The sequence below is a fragment of the Onychomys torridus genome, chromosome 17 (genome assembly GCF_903995425.1).
Source record: "Onychomys torridus chromosome 17, mOncTor1.1, whole genome shotgun sequence".
In the NCBI taxonomy this organism is placed as follows: Eukaryota; Metazoa; Chordata; class Mammalia; order Rodentia; family Cricetidae; genus Onychomys; species Onychomys torridus.
In genome coordinates, this window is record NC_050459.1 from 29,872,380 (window position 1) to 29,893,727 (window position 21,348).

Below are 21,348 nucleotides of genomic sequence, written 5' to 3' on the forward strand. Positions count from 1 at the left end.
CTCTTTGTAGCAGCACCGTCTTCTTGCTTGGCTTTGTTGCTCCCACAGGCTTCTCATATTCTCCGCGTTCGGTGTTCTTTCTTTAAATATCTCATGGCTCGGTTCCTCCCTTGCTTTAATTGCAGAGTTTAGAACATTTACATTTTGTGTGCTTATTGATTGAAATCTATGCATCGCCGCCTCCAGGGACTGTTTGTTTTAAATTTGCGCCATCTGTCCCTGGCTTCTTTTTTGGCCCCTTATTTTCTCCTGCTCCCCCCTCTCAGTTTGCTAGCGCTTCCCCCTTGGATAACCTTCTATCTCTGACAGCTCGTGGACCTCTTTCTTCTGTAACCTCAGTGATCCGTTCGGGTTTATGATAGTCATCTTCGACGGATCACGACGTTCTAGCGTCAGATAACGTTCCATGCCCAGACGCCCCGCCGCACACAGTCACCTTCTCAATGTCACGCTGCATGTCGAATCTTCTTCCTGGCCTTTGAGTCACGCCTGTCACATGGCTTTCTCCCGTACATGTCATGAATACTAACATTTGCCATGATTATTTCTACTCTCAATAGTTAACCACTTTTCAGGGAAAATGAAAAATGAGATGTTTAGTATTTCCGTTGCCCCTTTTCCTTCTGTAGATTCAAGTTGTTGTTCTGGATCTGGCATCGTCTCTCTTCCACTAGAAAAATAATTTAAACAATTTTTACTTTCTTTTTTTAAGATTTTATTTATTTTAATGTGTGTAAGTGTTTAGCTTTACATGTATGTACATGCACCACATGTGTTCCTGGTGCTCAGGAGGCCAGGAGAAGGCATCAGACCCCCGCCCCCATCCCTAAATGAGAGTTAGAGACAGGTGTGAGCTGCCATATGTGGGTGCTGGGAACCAAACCCAGGTCCCCTGGAAGAGCAGTCGGCGCTCTTAACCTCTGAGCCATCTCTCCAGCCCCTCCTTTAATATATATTTAATAAATCAGGTCTGCAGTTGACAACATCACTCAGTTTTCAACCATTCTGTTTTTCCCTGTTCATTTTTTTTGTTTGTTTGTTTTAATTTTAGGTTGACTTTTTTTTCACTGTTAGCACTTTATTTTTTTTTTAATGTTTATTTATTTATTATGTACACAGAAGAGGGTGCCAAATCTCATTACAGATGGTTGTGAGCCACCATGTAGGTGCTGGGAATTGAACTCAGGACCTTTGGAAGAGCAGTCGGAGCTCTTAACCTCTGAGCCATCTCTCCAGCCCCAACTGTTAGCACTTTAAAGGCGTTGCTTTGCAGTGCCTTGGCTGGTTGAGTTTCTCCTGAGGATTCTGCTGAGGTTTTTGTCCTTATCTCATATGGCTCTGTGGATTTTCATAGTTTCTTTTCATCATTGGCTTTTTAATTTTTAATTTTCAAAAGAGATTTCTTTTATTTGTGTGTGTGTGTGTGTGTGTGTGTGTGTGTGTGTGTGTGTGTAGATGTACACCTGAGTGAGTGAGTGCATGTGTACACATGTGGGTTCCTGAGAGGACCAGAAGATGTCAGATCCCTCAGTGCTGGAGTTGCAGGTGGTTGGGAACCACTCACTGTGAGTGCTGAGAATTGAACTTGGGTCCTCTGGAAGAGCAGCAAATACTCTCACTTGCTGGGCCTCCTCTCCAGCCTCCCCCGCCACCACCATTGGCTTTCACTTAATTGTTTATGAAGAGTCTTCATATAGACTTTTTGTATACACTCAGCTTGAGTTATTGAGTTCTCTGGATGTGTGAGTAAAAGCTATCTAATCTGTAACAGGCTCTCTTAAGCTTTTTCTACTCACAACTCTTTTTTTCACCAAAATATTTTAAGGTAGCCCCAGATGTATAATATACATAGTAGATACAACATGTCGAATATTTATTGATAATAAATCATAATGAAATGTATTTAAAAATTATTATTTGGTATACATGTAATCTTACCATATGTAAAAGTAAAGAAGAAAGCAAATTCACATATTGAGATAAATTTCCTTGTTTATTTTTCTACAAAAATTAGTCTTAGCTGAATCTTTGACATTACAAGGTATAGAACACCGTCAACCTTTTTTAGAGCTGACTGATATTTTGAGTTCATAATCATCCATACTAGACCATACCTTGTCACATAAATGTTTAGTAGAATGGCTGAAAAAAGCTCAAGGCTCATTCCAGAAGTTGTTAGAAATTCTGCCCTAATCCCAAGCCAACGTTCATTGAACAAATTTTTAAAAAACAAATTTTAAAAGCAAACATTCTAGCATAATTCCATCAAAGCTATAATTTGCTATTTATACTCTGAGGCACGGAGGCAGGAAGATAAAAACATTTTTGTTTTGGTAATTAAACCATTGAAGTTCTGTAGAGTAAAAAACTTTCCATGTACATTTAAAGAATTCTAGTTCATCACATGTGATTTTCTCAACTCTGAGCTGGGAAGTTTGGGGCATTATCCATCCAGTGTTAGGTGTCTTGACATCATGTAGGATGCAAAATGTATGTTGTATGTCCAGAAGCAAGGCAGATGTGAAGGGGCACAGTGTACAGCGGGCAAGCACTGCCAGAAACATCTTGGGCATACTACATATCTGAGTTTGAATTAAGCTTTGGTTGTTGAGCATTCAGAATTCTTTTACAATTGCCAACATTTTCACAGCCCTCAGAGTTATGTGACTCCACTTGAGGACATGACCCACAACTTAGGAACTGAAACCTAGAAAAAAATTTTTCAGCTATTATTTCTTCAAGTATTTGTTTGTCTCATTTTTTTTAAATGACCCTCACTGCTTGTATATTGCAGAGTTTAATACTATCCAACATGTCCCTGAGGACTCTTCACTTGCTTTGTTTTTTTCTCTTTGTGGTTCATTTTAGATATAGTCTATTGTTTTGTCTCCAAGTTGACAAATTTTTACTTCTACCATCTCCCATCTGTTATGAATCATATCTGATAACTTTTCCAGATCCACAAATCCCACTTGACTCTTCACTCATTGCTTTGGGACTTCTATTTTAGAATTCTTATCTCCTAATTTTGTCGTCTCTGCCCTTCCTATTGAATGCCCTCGCTTTTATTGTGAATCTTCCTCCTGCTTTCTTTTGTGGCCACTGATTTTTATCATATATGAGATGCTCTTCAGTGTACAATGCTGGAGCGTTCATTGTGCTGTATTCCTTTAAGGAAAACTTGACTTTACAGTAGGTCAAGTCACTCAGGAGTTCCTTTCATCCTGTTGAATTTGATTTAGGCTCCTTTGGGGAGGGTCATGGATGTTTCCAATCTTCTAACATGGGGACATGATGTTGCCACCTACAAAATTCATCCTGAAGACAATGCAAAAGGTTTTTTGCTTTTTTTTTTAAAACAACATAAACATTTCTTAACGCTTTAAGTAAGTTTACAATTTTGTGTTAGGACAAACTCATAGTTATACATAGTTGGTGATAGATATACATATACATATACAGGTGATAGATTATCATTTATTCTGGGAGGCATGTATGTACCAGGAACTCACTATGTAGACCAGGCTAGCCTTCCTTAATCTCACAGAAATCTGCCTACATTTGCTTTAATCCAGAGCTTGGATTAAAGTCATGTATCCCTACTATACCTAGCTAAGAATATTTATTGCCTCATTTATAAGTCTCTCCCAAATACCTTAATGCTTTTTGAAGTATTTGTACTCTTGCTGGAGAAGACCCAGTTCCTGATAGGCACATTTTGGAATTGCTTACTGTAAGATGTTCTTTCATTTGTTCATTTTTTAAAACTTGTATGTATGTGTGTGAGCCTGCATGGGTGGCAGGGCATCATGTGTACAGGGGACCTTGGAGTTCTGAAGAAACACAAGATCCCCTGGACACAACCTAGGACTTTTGCAAGGGCAATGAGCACACTTGAATTCTAAGCCACATCTTCAGGCCCTGCAGGAAGTTTTCTTTCTCCTCCTCTTGTCCTTGCCCAGGTTCATAGCATTTGACATGATGTATACACAAACTAGTCCAGCATCCCCATAAAGGGTACCATGTGCAGATTTCTAAAACTTTCTTTGTATTGATTCCTTCTCTTTGGAGCTCTGTCCTGCAATTCTATCCTCAGCCTCCTAAACTCTCACCTCTATGCTCTTAACAAGGTTGCCAGATCTGAGTGGTCTTCCTGTTTCTGCAATCAAACCAGAAGTTATCTCAGGGGAATGGCAGGCCAGTTGTTTGCTATCAGTGGTCACCGCTCTGAATTGTCTGCTGTTTCCTATATTCCATCCAGTTTTCTTGTGGTGTGTGATGGTGTTTCCCAGTTCTCTGTTCTCCCCAAGAGAAGTTTTCCATTGTCTTCTTTTTGCATAGGTGACACCTTCTCCATGAGTGCCAATGTTCTTGAGGATGGAAACACTACTCTTTACTTTCACCAGCTCATTTCACTCTATAGTCCTTTTGCTTTATTTTCTCCACAAGAATTATCACTTCGTAATAAACTGTGACATGTGCTAATTTATCTTATTTATTGCCTGTTTTCTCCTCTATCCCCTGTTGCTAGCCACATCTACTAGAATGAAAGCTCTACAGGTAGATATTTTATCTGTGTTATTTACCAGTGCACCCCCAGGTCCTAGAACAGTGCTTGGAATATCAATCAATATGATGAGCAATGGCGTTCTGTGATGTTAGAGTTTGAAATGAAAAGTTCCCCAAATGCATGGTTTGAACTTTTGTTCCCAGTTAGTGATAGCACTTTGGGAGGTTGTGGAGCATGTAGGGTCTGTAGCCTAGTTGGTAGACATAGGTCACTCTGGATGGGCCTTGGAAGGTGATACCTAGGTCCTGCTCTCACTGTTCTCTCTGCTTTCTGGTCTGCCATATTGTGAGGAGCCCCTGCTTCATACTCCTGCTGCCATGAGCTCTACCATGCCTTCGTCACCATGATGGGCTAAAAGTCTCCCAACTATGAGCCAAAATTAATCTTTCTTCCATTGGGTTGTTTCTGTCAGGGTAGTCACAATGAAACAAAGAACTAATGAATTTAAGCTTGGTGGACATTCCTGAGATTGACACCAGGAGGTCTGAATTAAAACACCAAGAAAAGAGCATAAAACAAACAAACAGAACAAACAAAACAAAACCAGAAATACAGCTCAACATAGTTTCTGAACTCAAAAAGCCAGTTAAGGGCCAATGAGAAGGCTCAGCTGGTAAAAGTGCCTGTCGCCAAGAGTGACTACCTAAGGTCAGTCTCTAGGAACCGTATGGTGTATGGAGAGGACCAGCTCCTGTGAGTTGTCTTTTGATCTTCACAGATGTGCATGCCCCATCCCTCCCCACAAGAATAAAGAAAAGAAATGCAACAATTTTTAAAATGCAGGTACGAAACCAGATTCTCTAGACAAAGCTAGTCAGGCACCAAGCTATGACATGCAGGCATTACCTGCTGAGGAGGTCTCCCTGGAGAAGGTGAGCTCCGAGGAGGTGCATGTTACAAAAGGGCTGTGAGGCTTTGGAGCCACAAAAGATCAGGAAAAACATTCTGAAATGCTTGCTCTGTATGCTCCTTAAGCACCTACACTTCCTGCTCTCTGTGTCTACACCATCACTTGGCAGGGGTGGGGGGTGGGGGGGAAGCCTTTGTTTTGGTTGGTAAACAGACAAACAGAACAGCCATGATAGGCAAAGGAATGTGACATTAAAGACAGGAATGAGCTCTCTGGGACTCTGCATCAGTTTGTCACTGCTTTTAAAGGCCTCTATGAATGTCAAAACAGTTCAGGTGTGTTATCTCACAATCATGCCAGTCACTGGTCTCAAGTGGTTATGATAATAAGATGTTAGCAGGGTCATGTTCCTTCTGGTGGCCACTAGGAAGAATCCATTTTTTTTTTTTTTTTAACATTTTGAGCTCCTAGAGGCTCCCTACTTTCTTTGCTTCATGACACCTAGCCAGCTAGCTCATCATTCTAACCTCAGTTCCTATCAGATTTCTCCCTCCATGGTCCTGCCCCTGCCTACCTCCTCATTCTCCAAAGGATTCTTGTGATTACATTGAACCAATCCAGGGTAGACTCCCATTTTAAGACCCTTAATTTAAGCGCACGTGGAAAGTGCCTTAGCCTTTGTCTTAGTCACTGATCTATGGCTGTGAAGAGACACATGACCACAGCAACTCTTAGAAAGGAGAAATTTAATTAGGCTTGCTTACAGTTCAGATGTTTAGTCCATTATCATCATGGAGGGACATGGCAGCGTGCAGGCAGACATGGTGCTGGAGAGGAAGCTGAGAATTCTACATCTTAATCTGCAGGCAACAGGAAGTAAACTGGTACACTGGACCTGGCTTGAGCATAGGAGATGTCAAAGCCTGCCCCACAGTGACACACTTCCTCCAACAAGGTCATACCTATTGCAACAAAGCCACACCTCCTAATAGTGCCACTCCCTATGAGTTTATGGGGGCCAATCACATTCAAACTAGCACAGCCATGTAAACCATGGTAGGCTCTGAGTATTAGCATGTAGACTATTTTTATTGGGTGGGAAATATTCTGGCTACCACAGACTTAAATAAGAGACAAAATGTCATACATAGGGAGAGGGGAGAAAAAAGTAAGACAACACATATAACTAAAGAGAATGAGGTCCAAGAATAAAATTATTTATGGACAAAGTAAATGATATTTATTTATATCACCTACATCTGCAGTTTCTCTGCTGCTAAGAGCTTTTAAGAGCCAATGCTATTTATAATAAAAACAATAAAGTAAACCATTCATGTTATGGACTACATGTTTGTATCACACAAAGTTGGCATGATAAAATTCTAAGATGATAGATAGTGATGAGATAGTATTAGGAGCTGAAAACTTTGTGAGTTGACTAAATAATGAGGGTGGAGTCCCCATCATGGGATTAGTAGCTATGTGATGAGGGTGGAGTCCCCATCATGGGATTAGTAACTAAATAATGAGGGTGGAGCCCCCATCATGGGATTAGTAACTAAATAATGAGGGTGGAGCCTTATCAGGGATTACTAACTAGGTAATGAATATAGAGCCCCATCATGGGATTAGTAACTAGGTAATGAGGGTGGAGACCCCATCATGGGATTAGTAACTAGGTAATGAGGGTGGAGCCCTCAACATGGGATTAGTAACTAAATAATGAGGATGGAGCCCCATCATGGGATTACTAACTAGGTAATAAATATAGAGCCCCATCATGGGATTAGTAACTAGGTAATGAGGGTGGAGCTCCCATCATGGGATTACTAACTAGGTAATGAGGATGGAGACCCCATCATGGGATTAGTAACTAGATAATGAGGATGGAGCCCCCATCATGGATGGGATTAGTGCTCTTTTAAGGGGCATAAGAGAGAACTTGCTTTGTTTCTCTGTTCCTCTCCATGTGAGGATTTGACAAGATGACAGCCTTCTCCAGAGTAGGAAATGGCCCCTCAGCAAACCCTGAATTTTCCAGCACCTTCATCTTGGATTTCTAACCTCTAGTACTGTAAGAAAATAAATGTCTGTCAGCCAAGCCATGTTATCTATGGTAACTCTTTGTAGCAGACCAAACTGTCTGAGATGACATGTAATCTCATTCAATTGAGGAATGGTCCCAGGTGTATGGGTTTCTGGTACCTACCCCCTTAGCCTTCTATGAAGACAAGGCTCTGTTCTCACAGCTCTGATTGGCTCTCTTTGTCACTGGATATTATTAAAGCATCTAAAATGATCTGATTTCAAAACACGGACATTTCAGAAGAAACCAACATCATCTCTTAGAAGATTTTTGTTAAAACCAGGTATTTTTTAAAGACATGCCTTATGCAATCAGAGCATACAACACATTTAAAGAAAACTTCAGAGCATACAGCATTGTGGTGTCTTCGAGTTGGTGTGATGGGGCCACAGTGAACATGAAGAGGAGGGACTAGTTAAAGCAAAGCTGTTAGGCACTGGGCTGCAAATGCGATCTAAGGAGGCCCTTGGCAATTCAGTTTTTCTGTTTCTATTCCCCCCCCCCCCCCGAGTGCTTTACTGCTGTCTCTCATTCTCATAGACTATAAATGCTCCTTGCCAGTTTAGCATAATACATTCTAACTCCATTCTGTTCTTTCCAAGAAGCTAACATTCACCTCTCCTGGCTTGCTGGAGAAAAAGAATGTTGACTTCACTAAGAAAACGAAGTAGGAGGTGCAAGGTGGGCAGTGCCTGTGAAAAATCCATCCACCCTTCCTGAACAGCGGTGTGTGAGTAGGATGACCGGTAGCTAAGTTCTCCCAACTCTTTTGGGTTCATGCTTAACTCTGCTCAAATTCGACTTGCCTAGTCAGTCACATGGACTGAACCAGGAGTGTTCTTCCAGATTTTGGCAGTGAAAGAATGATGTCTTTAGAGCCATCATCACCATCATTGAACCTGGGTCATAGAAAGGATTTATTCTGTCTAGGTACGCAGAGAGGGTGGGGTGGGGCTGGGAGGAGAAAGGAAGTGGGACCAGGGAAAGTGGCAGGGTCAGGATGCACCACAAACACTTGGGGTTTGGGGTGAGGGGGGAAGAGGGGAAAAAGGGAGAGAGGGAGAGAGGAAGAGAGGAAGAGGGCGAGGGAGAGAGACAGAGGGATCCTATGCTCTGCAAACTGAGGTCAGAACACTAGGCACAGCGCATCATCCATCATCTGAGAGACAGGTAGGCTTCAGGTCTGTAAAGGTAAAATCTCCGAGTGAGGTTTCCAGGTGACTCCTGTGCAGACCAACCCTTTCCGTGTCCCTAAGGGCCAGCTCCCAGTGAGCCCAGCGATGTTTCCAGTCCCCTTGAGGTTCCATGGCATAAAGTCTCCAGCAACAATGTGAGGAAACCTTCCTGGACAGCAGTAGGTCTCGCCCAGATAGTGGCGAGCGCATAAAATGAGCACCCTCACACCCCAGGCTTGGATTCAGCATCCTGGAGGCATGGGAATTGCACCCCACCCCCCCCCCCGCACCCCTCCTCCTACACCGCGTCCCGCGCCCCTTGCTTCTCGCTCCTCCCTCCCGGGCTTTCCTCACTCAGGCGCGCCTAGGGAGAGCAAAATCCCACAGTCTGTCCCTCCCAGGCATGCGGTGCCGGATGCTCCTGCTTCTTTTCTCCTCGGTGCTGGTATCGCTGGGCAGCGTCGGGCACTCAAGGGCAGGTGAGTGGGTCCGGTGAGCAGGAGCGCCCTGGGAAGTGTGGCAGCTCGGCTTTGCAGGGTGCAGAATGTAGGGTGCAGGGTAGTAGTAATGTATTGGCAGCGCGCTGCAGAGACAGAAGGCGAACTTCAGGAGACCTCGCTGAGTGTGCTGTTCCCAGCTGTGCAGTGGCAAGTAGGGTGTAGAAGGGTGAGGCTGCGCATCCTGCAGGGATGGCCCTGGGTCATCCAGGATTGCCAGGCCTTTTGCATACATGTGGCTAGCAGGAGAGGTAAGATCAAGGGCAAAGGTTTTCTTTTCTCATGGAGTCACCCAGGAAGTGCAAAAGGAGCTCTTTCCACCCGCGAGAGTTTAGAGCACCCTACCTCTTACTCAGACCTGGTGGGACTCTTCCTAGCTTTCCTACCAGCTGCCATGGCGTGGTTTATTAGGCACTGAGTATAGCCACTCTCCAAAAACTGCTCCTTGGAAAGAGTGGATGGGAGCACTTCCTTCAGGTGCCATTCCAAAGATCCAAAGATGTGATCAGGGAGGGAAAACGATGTGTTCCAGGGTGGCTGAGACAGGGACAGTTCACCAAGGATGAAGTATCTAGCTGCTCATGCCGACAGAGATCAGATGGGAAGGATCCAGCCTTTGAGAAACACCTGCCTAGTGGGGCTGGCAATCCCACCGCACAGGTGTGCCTGATCCTACCCCAATCACCAAGGGAAGAAGGCACGTGGGAAGTTATTTTAATGTTTGCATCTTATTTCTTGGTCAAGCCAACTTTAATTACTTTGGAGGTGACGTTCCAGAGCTCTGACCCTCAGGATTTGTGCCAAACCTGCTCCAGCGTCTAGGCTGCGGCTGGTCTCCCCATACTACTTCTGAAACAGGATTTAAAGTTACTTGTTTTTTTTTTTTTTTAACTAAGCACTGATTTCACACCTTTTAGTAAAAGGTATCTTTATATGTGCTTTAGGACAACATTTATCCCTGTATGTGAAACCATGATTACGAGAGTCACTATAAATTTAATGTCAATAGATGTTAGTAAGTACCATATAAATGCTTTAATAGTGAGCACCTACTTATATTTGGAAAGTATCAGGAACCAATCTGCAGGCAATGTCTATAATTTATATGCATTTTTGGTTCCTAGATAAGTAATCTCTGAGACAAAATATTCTTCAGTCGTGACTCATCTAATGGTCTGAGTTTCTGAGGTTGAACTGCAACCCTGAGATCCTTCTGCAAGGATCTGCGGCAAGAGGTAGCAAAGTAGTTCCTGGTTTATGAGCATTGATTTGGCAGCTTCTGTGTCAAGCAGCAGCGTTGTGCCCACTTGAGGCTTCAATCTCCTTTTTAGGATCACTTATAGCCCAGCCTCATCGTCTACACAGGAAAACTGAGGTCACATTATCAGCGTGACAGAGGGTGTATTGAAGAAAGGGCTGACTTGACCACTCCATGATTGTAGATATGAGAGAGGGAGAGAGAGGGGGAGAGAGAGAGAGAGAGAGAGAGAGAGAGAGAGAGAGAGAGAGAGAGAGAGAAGCCAGAGGCATCTGGAAGAGTGCAGAGCAGAGAGAGAAAGAAGCAGTCTGAACATGGCTAGCAGACTGGACATGGCCAGGGCTGTGGGAGTACGAGAGTGGGAGGGAATCGCAGAGCTAGCAACATAGCAAGTAATAGAGAATAGAGCACAGTGAGAGAGGGGAGGGGACAGGAGAAAGTGCTGGGAGAGCAGAGGTCTAAAGAGAGTGAGTAGCTAGGATGTGAGAAGCACCATGAGATTGGTGTGGGGGCTTTGAGACATATAACAAGTACTTGAGAATAGAGACTGGGGGAGCCTGGAGGCCAGCACAGGCTTTGATACGCACCCACGGGTGTATGTCAATGGAGCCCTATAACCCTTCTGTGGGAGGTAAGGGGAATGTCTCCTTTTGACAGATTGCAATCATTTTCACAAGTTCCTGGAGAAGGCTGGCTTTTATCTAACCAACAGAACACCCCCCCCCCCCCCCCCACACACACACAGTGCAGGTTAAATCCCCCTGTAGTCCAGTTCAGGTAGCTTGAGACCTAACAGTCAGTCAGCAAGTAGTCCAACCAAAATGTTCCAACCCAGGTGGTCTGTTGACTGAGCCTGTTCCCAATTACCAGACATTAAATGGTCTCAACGGCTTTATTCATCTGACAGCCTAGATGCAATACGAGGAGATGCTAAAGGTGGCAGCTGATCCAGTAATAAACAGCATTCCTGGGAGGTTTATTTTTAGTGCTGTCTGTAAGCTGCATTTGCTTTAAAATCAACTAAGTTGATAACACAATCTTAGAAAAAGCCAGCAAGTTTGAGATGCAGTCTCTTGAGAGATGCCCATGAGCTTCCATGTCCACTTCCATCAATTAGCTACCCATGGTTGCTGCTGCGAGCGGAGCTTATTGAGTCTTCTACCCACAGTATAGACTCCAGCAGGCACAGGCTGGATAGCTTATGTTTTCTAGGAACAAACGATTGTCTTTTCCTCCCTAAGAGGAAGCTCAATGTAATAAATATAGTATTCCTCTGAGGATACTCCACATCAGGCTTTTGGTTTAACCACTGAACACTAAGCTTAATAAATAGAAGTTCATGACTTGAATGAAACAATATAAATTCAACCTTTTGCAAATAACTGAAAGCTTCCAAATGTTGATAGCATAGCTGTTAGAGAGGTATCCTTAAAAGGATGTTGTGTTGGACCCTAAACTCGACTGCCATTAAATGTGGGTCTGTACATGTCTAAGATTAAATGAAAGTACTTCAACTCCAAGTCTTACAGCCTAGACCTCACACTAGTAAGTGCTCACATTCTCTGGCTCTGTGACCAAGCTATATGTCTTTTAGTACACAAGTGTGAATCTCCTTCAACCTACCAGGAGAACAGGCACACAGTAAACCACCCTAAAGCTACTCTGTGATGCCAGAAAGACCTGGTTCCCAAGGAATTTCCTGGTGAGCCCATGTGGGTTGGGGAGGGAGAACTTAGTCTTCCTCTAGGAAAGAAGGTCTTCCAACATGACACTCCATGGCTTCTTGTCATGAAGAAACGTTGTCTTGTGCTGTGGGGACCAGAAATTCTCACAACTCTGCTTCTTGCTTACCGAATACAGGTGAACTAGAGTGTAACAGGACAGGGCAAGTGGCCTGTGGTGAAAAGTGCATTCCTGTGGCTTGGCTTTGCAATGGAGAGCAAGAGTGTCCAGATGGGACTGACGAGCAGTGTGGTAAGCACTTTTCAAGATGCTATCATCCGCCAGCCCTGGTTTCCAAGTCCAGGATGAACATTCTTAATCTGAAAATCTGAAATGCTCTAAAATCTAAAATGTTTTAGTACAAATATGATACCACAGTGTGACGTTCCATACCTAACTTTATGTGATGGGTCTCGGCCAAAAGACAGGTTCACTGAAAATATCATTAAAATTACCTTCAGATTGTGTGTGTGTGTGTGTGTGTGTGTGTGTGTGTGTGTGTGTGGTATATTTGAAACCCAAGCTACTTGGGAGGCAGAGACAGGAGGATCACAAGTTTAAGGCAAGCCTAGTCTAAAGCCTGAGTTCAAGACTAGCCTGGAAGAATTATCAAGACTAGCCTGTCTCAAAATCAAATGGTTGAGGGATGGTATATGGAATGTGCAAGATCCTAGGCTGGTCTCCAATGCTGTTAAAAAACAAAACAAAAAACAAAAATTATTTAGATTTAGGCCCATCCTTGTGATATCTTAGTGTGTTTGTGCATATGTGTGCATGTGTGTGTGTATGCATGTGTGTGTATGCAAAATAAATGAAAAAAAAAAAACTTGAATCTGAAACACTTCAGAAAGTTCCCCGAATTTCAGACATGGGATATTTGATGTGTATTTGGTTGACAGTGTCCATCCTCATGGTTTTTGCCCCCTAAAGGGATATTATAGCATGAGGAGTGTTCTGAGTGGTCACAGGCTCTCAAAGACCAATCCACACATCTTCACGTATTAGTGGTAGCACTGTGGGAACAGAATTTCCACCTTAAACACCTTAAATTTAGGCATAAGCATTGATAACCATGTCAGCTTAACAAGACTAATACAGAGGGTCTTCAGGAAGCCTTACAGACCATAATACTCAAAGCTCTTTTGTATGAAAATTGAGCAAAAAAAAAAAAATACAAAACTGTTAGAAGGCAAGCTGAACATTTGGCAAGTAGTTTACGGCTGTAAAGCCCTAGTTCTGGGTGCTTAGTGTGTTCAAAGCCCCGGGTGGATCACCTGAACACTAGTACAGGCAGAATGCTTTTTAAGCAATGAGTGCTATTCTTTTGTCATGAGTATAAGATTGGGAATAAAGTCCTATGAAAAGAGTAAGAGAGACCCCAATGCCTCCGTGAGTGTGTCCTTTCATTCACTAACCCACTTTCATCTTCTTGGGTGGTCACTTGATGTTTCTGCCTTCACATGACATACTTGGTATCAAAACATGCTCAGGACTCAAGGTGCAGCTCCAGGGTTGAGGGTGTGCTCAACACGTGCAAATCCTGGGCTAAACCCTCAGAATCATGATAAGCCAAAACAAACAAATGAACAAACGGAAGCGTGTGTATGTTCATGGTCGGAATACACTTTTATGCTTGCTTTGTTGTGTGGCCCTCAGGCACACTACCCTGGCTCTCTAAGTCTCCTCCCTTAGGTAGAACTACTTGAAGGTGGATTTGAAGCAAAATCTACTAGTTCCCGGCTTGTTTTAGATCTGGATATAGTCTTGGAGATCAAAGGAATTCAAAGAGGTGGACTGCCCTGGCTTCCAGCCACCTGTAGGGGTCAAAATGTATCTGAATGTCTAAATGTAAATAAACTTCAAGTCTGTTGTGCAAAACCCACCTTTCACCTGTTCTTTAGCTGTGCATGGCTAGCTGCCACTTTAGGCACAATGCTTACAAAGTATTTCTGCTGTCAAAGCTTTTGCGAGACTACAGTGTTCTAAAAGACAGCAGGGAGACAAAGCTTGAAGGCTCTTGGGTCACTGTTCCTAGTTAAGGCAGATGTCATGGTTAGTCTCCACTCTCAGCTTAACAGGCTCTAGAATCATCCAGGAGGCATGCTTCTGGGCATGTCTGCAATGCTATTTGCAGAGTTTACCTGAGAAGGGAAAGACTGACCCTGAGTATAGGTGGCACTTTCCCATGCACTAGGGCCCCAGATTGAATAAAGAAGGCGGGGAAAAAGAAGAAAGTGAGCCAAGTATGAGTGGTCATCTCTTTGATTCCTGACTGAGGATGCATTGTGACTAGCCACCTCACACTCTGGCCCCTTCTCTGCCATGATGGACTGTATCCCTTATTAAACCGTGGACTGAAATAATTTCTTCTTCTTTCAAGTTGCTTCCTGTTGAGTATTTTATCACAGTGATGTGAGAAGTAAGTCATACCATAGGGTTGGTCCAGAAGTGCGAGGGGAGCCAGGAAGCTCAGGGTTGTGATCAGTGTCAAACTCAGAAGTAATGATTGTTTTGCTATTTAAAACACATGACATGAAATCTAGCCAACTGACAAACTCTGACAAACCCATCTTCCTCCATGCCTGTTCTTGACTCCAACTCTGGCTGGCAGAGGAAACATGTCTTGGACACCTGCAAGCCTGGCCGTGTGATGATGGGAAGTGTATTCCTACTAGCTGGCTTTGCGATGGTACCAGTGACTGCTTAGACGGCTCCGATGAGGTTAACTGTGGTAGGTACAACTTACTTTTAGAAATTACACCCATTTATTACTTAGTTATGTGTGTGTGCAGGTGCACATGCATGTGTGTGCCCCATGCACCGTCCCATGGTGGAGAGGTCAGAGGACAACCTGGGGAGCCGATTCTCCTCCTTGTCCCATGTGGGTCCCAGTGATTGAACTCATGTCAACAGGCTTGGGGCAAGGGCTTTTACCTGCCAGGCCATTCCATCAGCCTTGTACAAGCTGGTTTCAACAGCCCATCATCTCTCTGCTCACTCACAGCTTGTATCAGCATCAGCAATGCTAACTGAAAGTAAGCCATGGAATAGCCTGAGGCTGCGTGGGCCAAGCTAGATGTTATATTGTCTACAATGTTCTTTCTTTCTTTTTTGTTTTTGTTTTTTCAAAATTATTAGCTTTATTGACTTTTTGAAAACGTCTTTGGGGGAGAAATTTGAGTGCAGAAAGTCACACCCATGTCCCTAATGACATCTAGCTAGCATCTCTTAGTTAGTGGTTTCATAGACCAAGTCCATGACATGGCCATAGTACTTACCTGGATAAGCATGTCTGACATAGTCCAGCCTCACCCACCTACCTTCTTCCTTTCAGAGAGCTTGACAATATGTCCGGATGACAAAATTCAGTGTCCAGGAAAGTCTCAGTGTCGGGATGCTTGGGAACACTGTGAAGGCCATCAGGACTGTGAAGACGGGTCCATACAAGCACACTGTCCCCACAGCCATTGCTTGGCTGGGCAGTGGCAATGCCGGAATAGGGCATGTGTCCTAGACAGCTGGAGGTGTGACGGCATCGATCACTGTGGGGATGCCTCAGATGAGGAGGACTGTGGTGAGTCTGCCTTCCCCACTTAAGTTTCAAGGGCAGGGTGTAGTGCATGGGCTGCTTTTTACTGGCTACATTCAATCCCTATCATTGAGGCTACCATCCTTCATCTAAAAACAGGATGCTCCCTAGCAGTGGCCAATGCATAGTTCTCCATGGCAGCATGAAGAGCTGCTTAAGTGAAACCTCTTGTAATGTATATGCTAAATAAGCACTGCCCAGAATGTTCCCAGCGCTGATGAGCAATCTATAGAACACCTGAGCACCAGTCCAGGCAGGGAGCCGAACAACAGATGATGGCTGTTCTCTCTCAGTCAACACAGATGGTGGAAAAACTCCCACTAAAACTTGGGAAATCCACCCCCAAAGTGTGGCAAGCCCTGCATTCCTCTTCTGGACACTCTCCAACCCCAGGATAGTGGAACCTCTGGTTTCCTGGTGAACCAAAATCTCACTCAAACTTTTGTGGAGTTAAGGCTGCAAATTCTAACATGCTCAGTTTCTAACATTTGTACCGTTTAGTGGTTTTTAAAGGATACTCATTTCGGGTCAAGTGACTGACTCCAGTCCCATTTTACTTCCAACTATTTAAAGTTCCATCAGTCAACTTTAGCACACTTTCAATCGAGTGCCCAGATGTCTTGCTATTTTTAAGATTGAGTCTAAAGCCCCAATTCCCTGAAGAAAAAAAAAATCAGTTCAAAATGATAAGCTTTACTCTCCAACCTTGAATTGCTTGGGCTATGGAAATATTGCCAGATAACCCATGGAAAGAATTGTCTCTGACTGCATTTTTGCTCTGTAAATAGTAGTGAAAACGACTGTTCAACTTCCTCCACAGCCTCCTGTCCAGAAGGCACTGTTCGCTGTGACGGAGGGAAATGCATCGCAGCATCTCTGATGTGTGATGGGGAAGCTGACTGCACAGATGGTACTGATGAACTCAGTACGTGTGGTAAGAAACCGCTTCCTCAGCTTAAGACCGGAGGTGGAGAACCGGGGTGAGACAGCTTACTGCCTTCGTTACTGTATTAATTACTACTCGTGCCAAAATCCCTGACAGAAGAAATCAAGGGAGGGAGGGTTGGGGCTGGCAGTCAGAGGCTGGGTGAGGCGGGTCGCCCGAGGGCATCATGGGTCTGTGGTTGCTGCTTTTCTCACCTCCAAAGAAGGGGATGCAGAGAAATGGGGATGGAGCTGTAACCGTAAAAGACCTGCCCCCACTGGCCCACTTCTGCTAGCTAGTTCCCATGTCCCAAAGGTCCCGCGCTTCCTAAAATAGCACCATTATCGAGGGAGCACACGTTCAAACACGGGAGTCTGTAGGTGACATTTCAGATCCCAACCCTAGCAGTTATCCTCGGGGCTGACTCCTTGAGAGTGTGCATAAAGTGAAAGTCATACACAGGCAATTACCTTTGTCCCTTACATTTCACTGCATTGCATTTCATTTATTACATTAGAGGTCCTAGCTTTGGTCTTGGGAAGATGAGCAAAATCCCCTAGCTTGCAAAAACTTTAAGAGTTATTTTCACTTTGTAGCTCTAAGGAGATGGGTTAGCAAAATGATCTAAACACTTTACTGCTTCTAAAGTCTGGGATAAATCCAGGAGTGCACCCTCTAATGCTGGTATTATCCATGTCACAACAAGGGCCACACCCTTGGCCAAGGCTCAGCCATCTGTAGCCACATCCTCAGACTTCACCAATCCAGAGATCCCTCTCTAGAGAACCTTTGCTGATCCAGGTGCACACAAATGCTTGTGTTCAGCTTTCTGCTTGGGGATTTTATATGACCCAACACAACTTTGCAGCCCCAGTACAAGAAAACCCAAACCAGTGGAAGCAATAGAAACCATTTGGCAAATGTCTGGGGGAAGAATGAATCAATTTGTTTAAGAAAAAATAAAATAGAATTCTCCAAGGATTTAACTGAGGAAAACCCCCAGAAAGCATGTTTTCTGGTGAGGAGAGAGGTTATTGAAAAATAACTCTGATTTTTTTTTTTCTTCCAGGACAGGGTTTCTCTGTGTAGCTCTGGCTGTCTTGAAACTTGATCTGTAGACCAGGCTGGCCTTGAACTCAGAGCTTTGCCTCCTGAGTGCTAGGATTAAAGGCATGGACCACCATCACCTGGCTGTAACTGACTTTTTAACCTTCTGATTTTCACTAGAAGAATCCCTGCTGCCTCTGCTAGAGAAGTGTCTCCTTAGGGTTTCTATTGCTGTGATGAAACACATGACCAAAGAGCAAGTTGGGGAGGAAAGGGTTTAGTCGGCTTATATTTCCACATCGTTGTTCATCACCAAAGGAAGTCGGGACAGGAACCTGGAGACAGGAGCTGATGCAGAGGCCACTGAGGGGTGCTTCTTACTGGCTTACTTCCCCTGGTTTGCTCAGTCTGCTTTTTTTTTTTTTTTTAAATAGAACCCAGGACCACCAGCCCAGGGGATGGCACTACTCACAGTGGGCCCTCCCCCACTTGTCACTAATTGAAAACAAGCAAACAAACAAATGCCTTACAGCTTGATCTCATGGAAGCATTTTCTCAACTGACGCTCCTTCTTGCTCCTTCTTGATGACTCTAGCTTGTGTCAAGTTGACACACAAAACCAGCCAGTGCAAGAAGGGAGAGTGGGCATCTCACCTTAAGTCATTTTTGTCATCTGACTCCTATCCCCCATGCTTCTAAAGACTCCCCTAGAGGCTTCTGAAGAAACTTGGTCCTATAGGAACACAAGTAAGAGTAATTCAAAGCACTAATGACCAAGCCAAGCACAGGTTTGGAGTCTGACACAGATAACTCATCATATTCATAAATACAATATACAGGGCCAAAATGTCCTCATTACCCATGGACCCCACAGGAAACACATAATAAGGTCCTGGATTTTCTATAGGAGGACAATAAATATACTAGCACTTGAAATCGTCTACCTGGTGGTTTGGAAGGAAATGCTGCTGTCCTACTCCTGGGCTTCTTATTTTTCTCAGCCCCATACTCATGGTGAGAGGACAGGGTCAAAGGTTGTCTTAACTGGTCATCTGTTCCTCACCCAGCACAGACGGTGTATGATACAACATGGTTTATAAAGCGTCAGTCTCCACTGAGTTCAGTTGTTTTGACTGCTGCCTTGTCCCTACAGGTAGAAACTGTTCCTTGCTGAATGGTGGCTGTGAGGGGCCATGCAGTGATACCCACTGGGGTGTCCAGTGTTCCTGCACATCAGGGTGGCAGTTACAGCCTGATGGATGGAGCTGTGGAGGTCAGAGCTCACCCAGGCTCATCCTTTAGAAACATTCTTAATTGTGGTGACATGTACACATGAATTTTAGCATTTCCGCTGTTTTAATTGTCCTGTTGTTGGTGTTTACATTTGTAATGTACAACTGTCACCACCATGCATTTCTCAATTTCTCTTTTCATCATTCCAAACAGAAAGTCTCTGTCTCTGTAACAATAACTCCCTATGCCCCTCTGTGAATTTGTGTATTCTACAAACTGCCACAGAAGTGGGGGGTCACACATTGTCCTTTTGTGTGTCACATATCTCTGGGGCTCATATATGTGTCAGTGTTCCCTTCCTTTTAAAGACTGAATGTAATTCTGTCTTATGCTTGTACTGAATTTTACCTATTTTGCTATTAATGGTGCATTTGGGTTGTTTCTGCTTGTGTGTGTGTGTGTGTGTGTGTGTGTGTGTGTGTGTGTGTGTGTGAGAGAGAGAGAGAGAGAGAGAGAGAGAGAGAGAGAGAGAGAGAGAGAGCGAGCAACACTAGCATGGCTATTGCTGTAGGAATACAAATTTGAATCCCTGTTTTCAGTTATCTGGCTGTATTCCACAAATGGAATGGTTGGAGCACATGCATTTCCACCAGGAACAAAATTCTAATTTCCATGTCAATTCTAATTATTATTCTAGTTTGTGCGAGTCAAATATTGACCAAAGACAAAGTACTAAGTGTAGTGTCCTACCTTATGGAGCTCAAAGAGTTTCTGTCTTTGAACAAATATCCTTGTTACCTCATGGCCAATCCCCAGGTCTCTGCAACCAAGGCCGGACAGATTGTGGACTTAAAGTATGTTGTATTTTTTTATCTCACTTGTCCCTTTTAGCTGGCCTTCTCCAAGACATTCAGTCCTTGGTTTTCATTTTTCTCTTTTGTAAAACAGAATTATGAAACAGGATGACTAAAATAAAATTTACATACCCTCATTATTCTTAATAATATGAAAAACATACGACCGGTAATCCATAGCACCTATCTATAAATACAGGATGATAATTTAGGTTGAAATGTAACACAAGAATAGAAGATCTGCTGTGTTGAATGTGTTCACAGGCAGGACAGGCGGAGCTCTGCTCTGAGCCGTATCTCTTTACTGAGACCTCTCTTCATGATGGACCTGCAGGCCTACCCGCCTGAGAAGGCTATATAGAAACTTTAAAATCATCTTCTACAATGGCTTTTATATTAAGATGTCATCAAGAGATGTTATGAACCTACTTTGAAGCTCATTACTTATAATTAAAATCAAATAGATTGTAGTAATTAAATTTAATTCATTTTGTTGTTTAAATTAAACCAATACATTCAGTTATTAGATTTACTAATTCTTCATTAGAAACTGGTCATGGCCCTTAGAAGCATCCAGGCAGAGTTGCAGCCCAGTTTTTGGGTTCTGATTCATGGCAAGGCTTAGCTGGTTACGAGCTTGACTATAGCTGTGCATCAATTATACTCCTGGGACTGAAAAGTGACCCAGGATTGTATGGTTTAGGAGGAATAATATTTTCCTAACATGTCCCCCAAGGAGCCATTTTCCTTCCTATTACAAATACATAATAAATCTCTCACAGTTTTGTCATGTAGCTGATGGAGAGTCCTATTTGTTTGTTTTTGTTGTTTGTTTGAAACAAGGTCTCATGTAGTGCGGGGTAGAATTGAACTTACGATGTAGTTGAACATGAACTCAAACTCCTGATTTTCCTGTTTCCATTTCCCCAGTACTAGGTTAATGGATGAATGTCACCAAGCTTAGTTTGTGACCATAGGCTCTGAAAACCAATTGTACCTTAGCTCATCTGTGAACATGTCCTTTTCCATCCTCTTAGATGAAATATTCTGTGGCATGAATAGTGAACTCTAGGCCCTGACACTTGTCATTCTGAAACAGATTCTGGTGTGACTAAGAATGTTGCTAGGGTCGCACATATTGTGTTTTATGCCAGCCAAACAGCAAGGTTCCCTGTCCCGAAGCTCCTGCTAATTTATAGTCACACAAATGGGAACTCTGTGGTGATCCAGTAATTTCTGTGCACTAAAATACTGAAGCTCTAATTCCTGAGTCATCTCTAACTTAGGACTCTCTGTCATCAGATGTAGATGAATGCTCTCTGGCATATGGTCCTTGTGGCCAACTATGTCAGAACACACCAGGCTCTTATTCCTGTGGCTGTATTCAAGGTCATCAGCTCTACAATGGCACAGACTGCCGAGTTACAGGTGAGTTCTATAGTCAAAGTAAGCCCAGCTTCTACTCTGTTCTTAATAGTAATTATAGAGGAAAGTGACCCTGATTATTTATTTTAAGGTTTAGTACTAGACACAATGCTTTTC

General features: G+C 43.5%; 1 protein-coding gene across 3 annotated transcripts in view; it reads left to right on the forward strand.

The window, feature by feature from the left end:
* Positions 1–9,050: 9,050 nt before the first annotated feature.
* The window catches only part of LOC118597619 (prolow-density lipoprotein receptor-related protein 1-like), a 50,547-nt gene continuing 38,249 nt past the window's right edge, over positions 9,051–21,348 (forward strand). For all 3 annotated transcript variants that reach the window (XM_036209207.1, XM_036209210.1, XM_036209208.1), the window contains exons 1-7: positions 9,051–9,160; positions 12,297–12,410; positions 14,770–14,889; positions 15,493–15,732; positions 16,568–16,681; positions 18,873–18,992; positions 21,109–21,234. In XM_036209207.1, the coding sequence (XP_036065100.1) occupies positions 9,085–9,160; positions 12,297–12,410; positions 14,770–14,889; positions 15,493–15,732; positions 16,568–16,681; positions 18,873–18,992; positions 21,109–21,234 (910 nt within the window). In that variant the 5' untranslated portion in view covers positions 9,051–9,084. The remainder of the gene's footprint in view (positions 9,161–12,296; positions 12,411–14,769; positions 14,890–15,492; positions 15,733–16,567; positions 16,682–18,872; positions 18,993–21,108; positions 21,235–21,348) is intronic.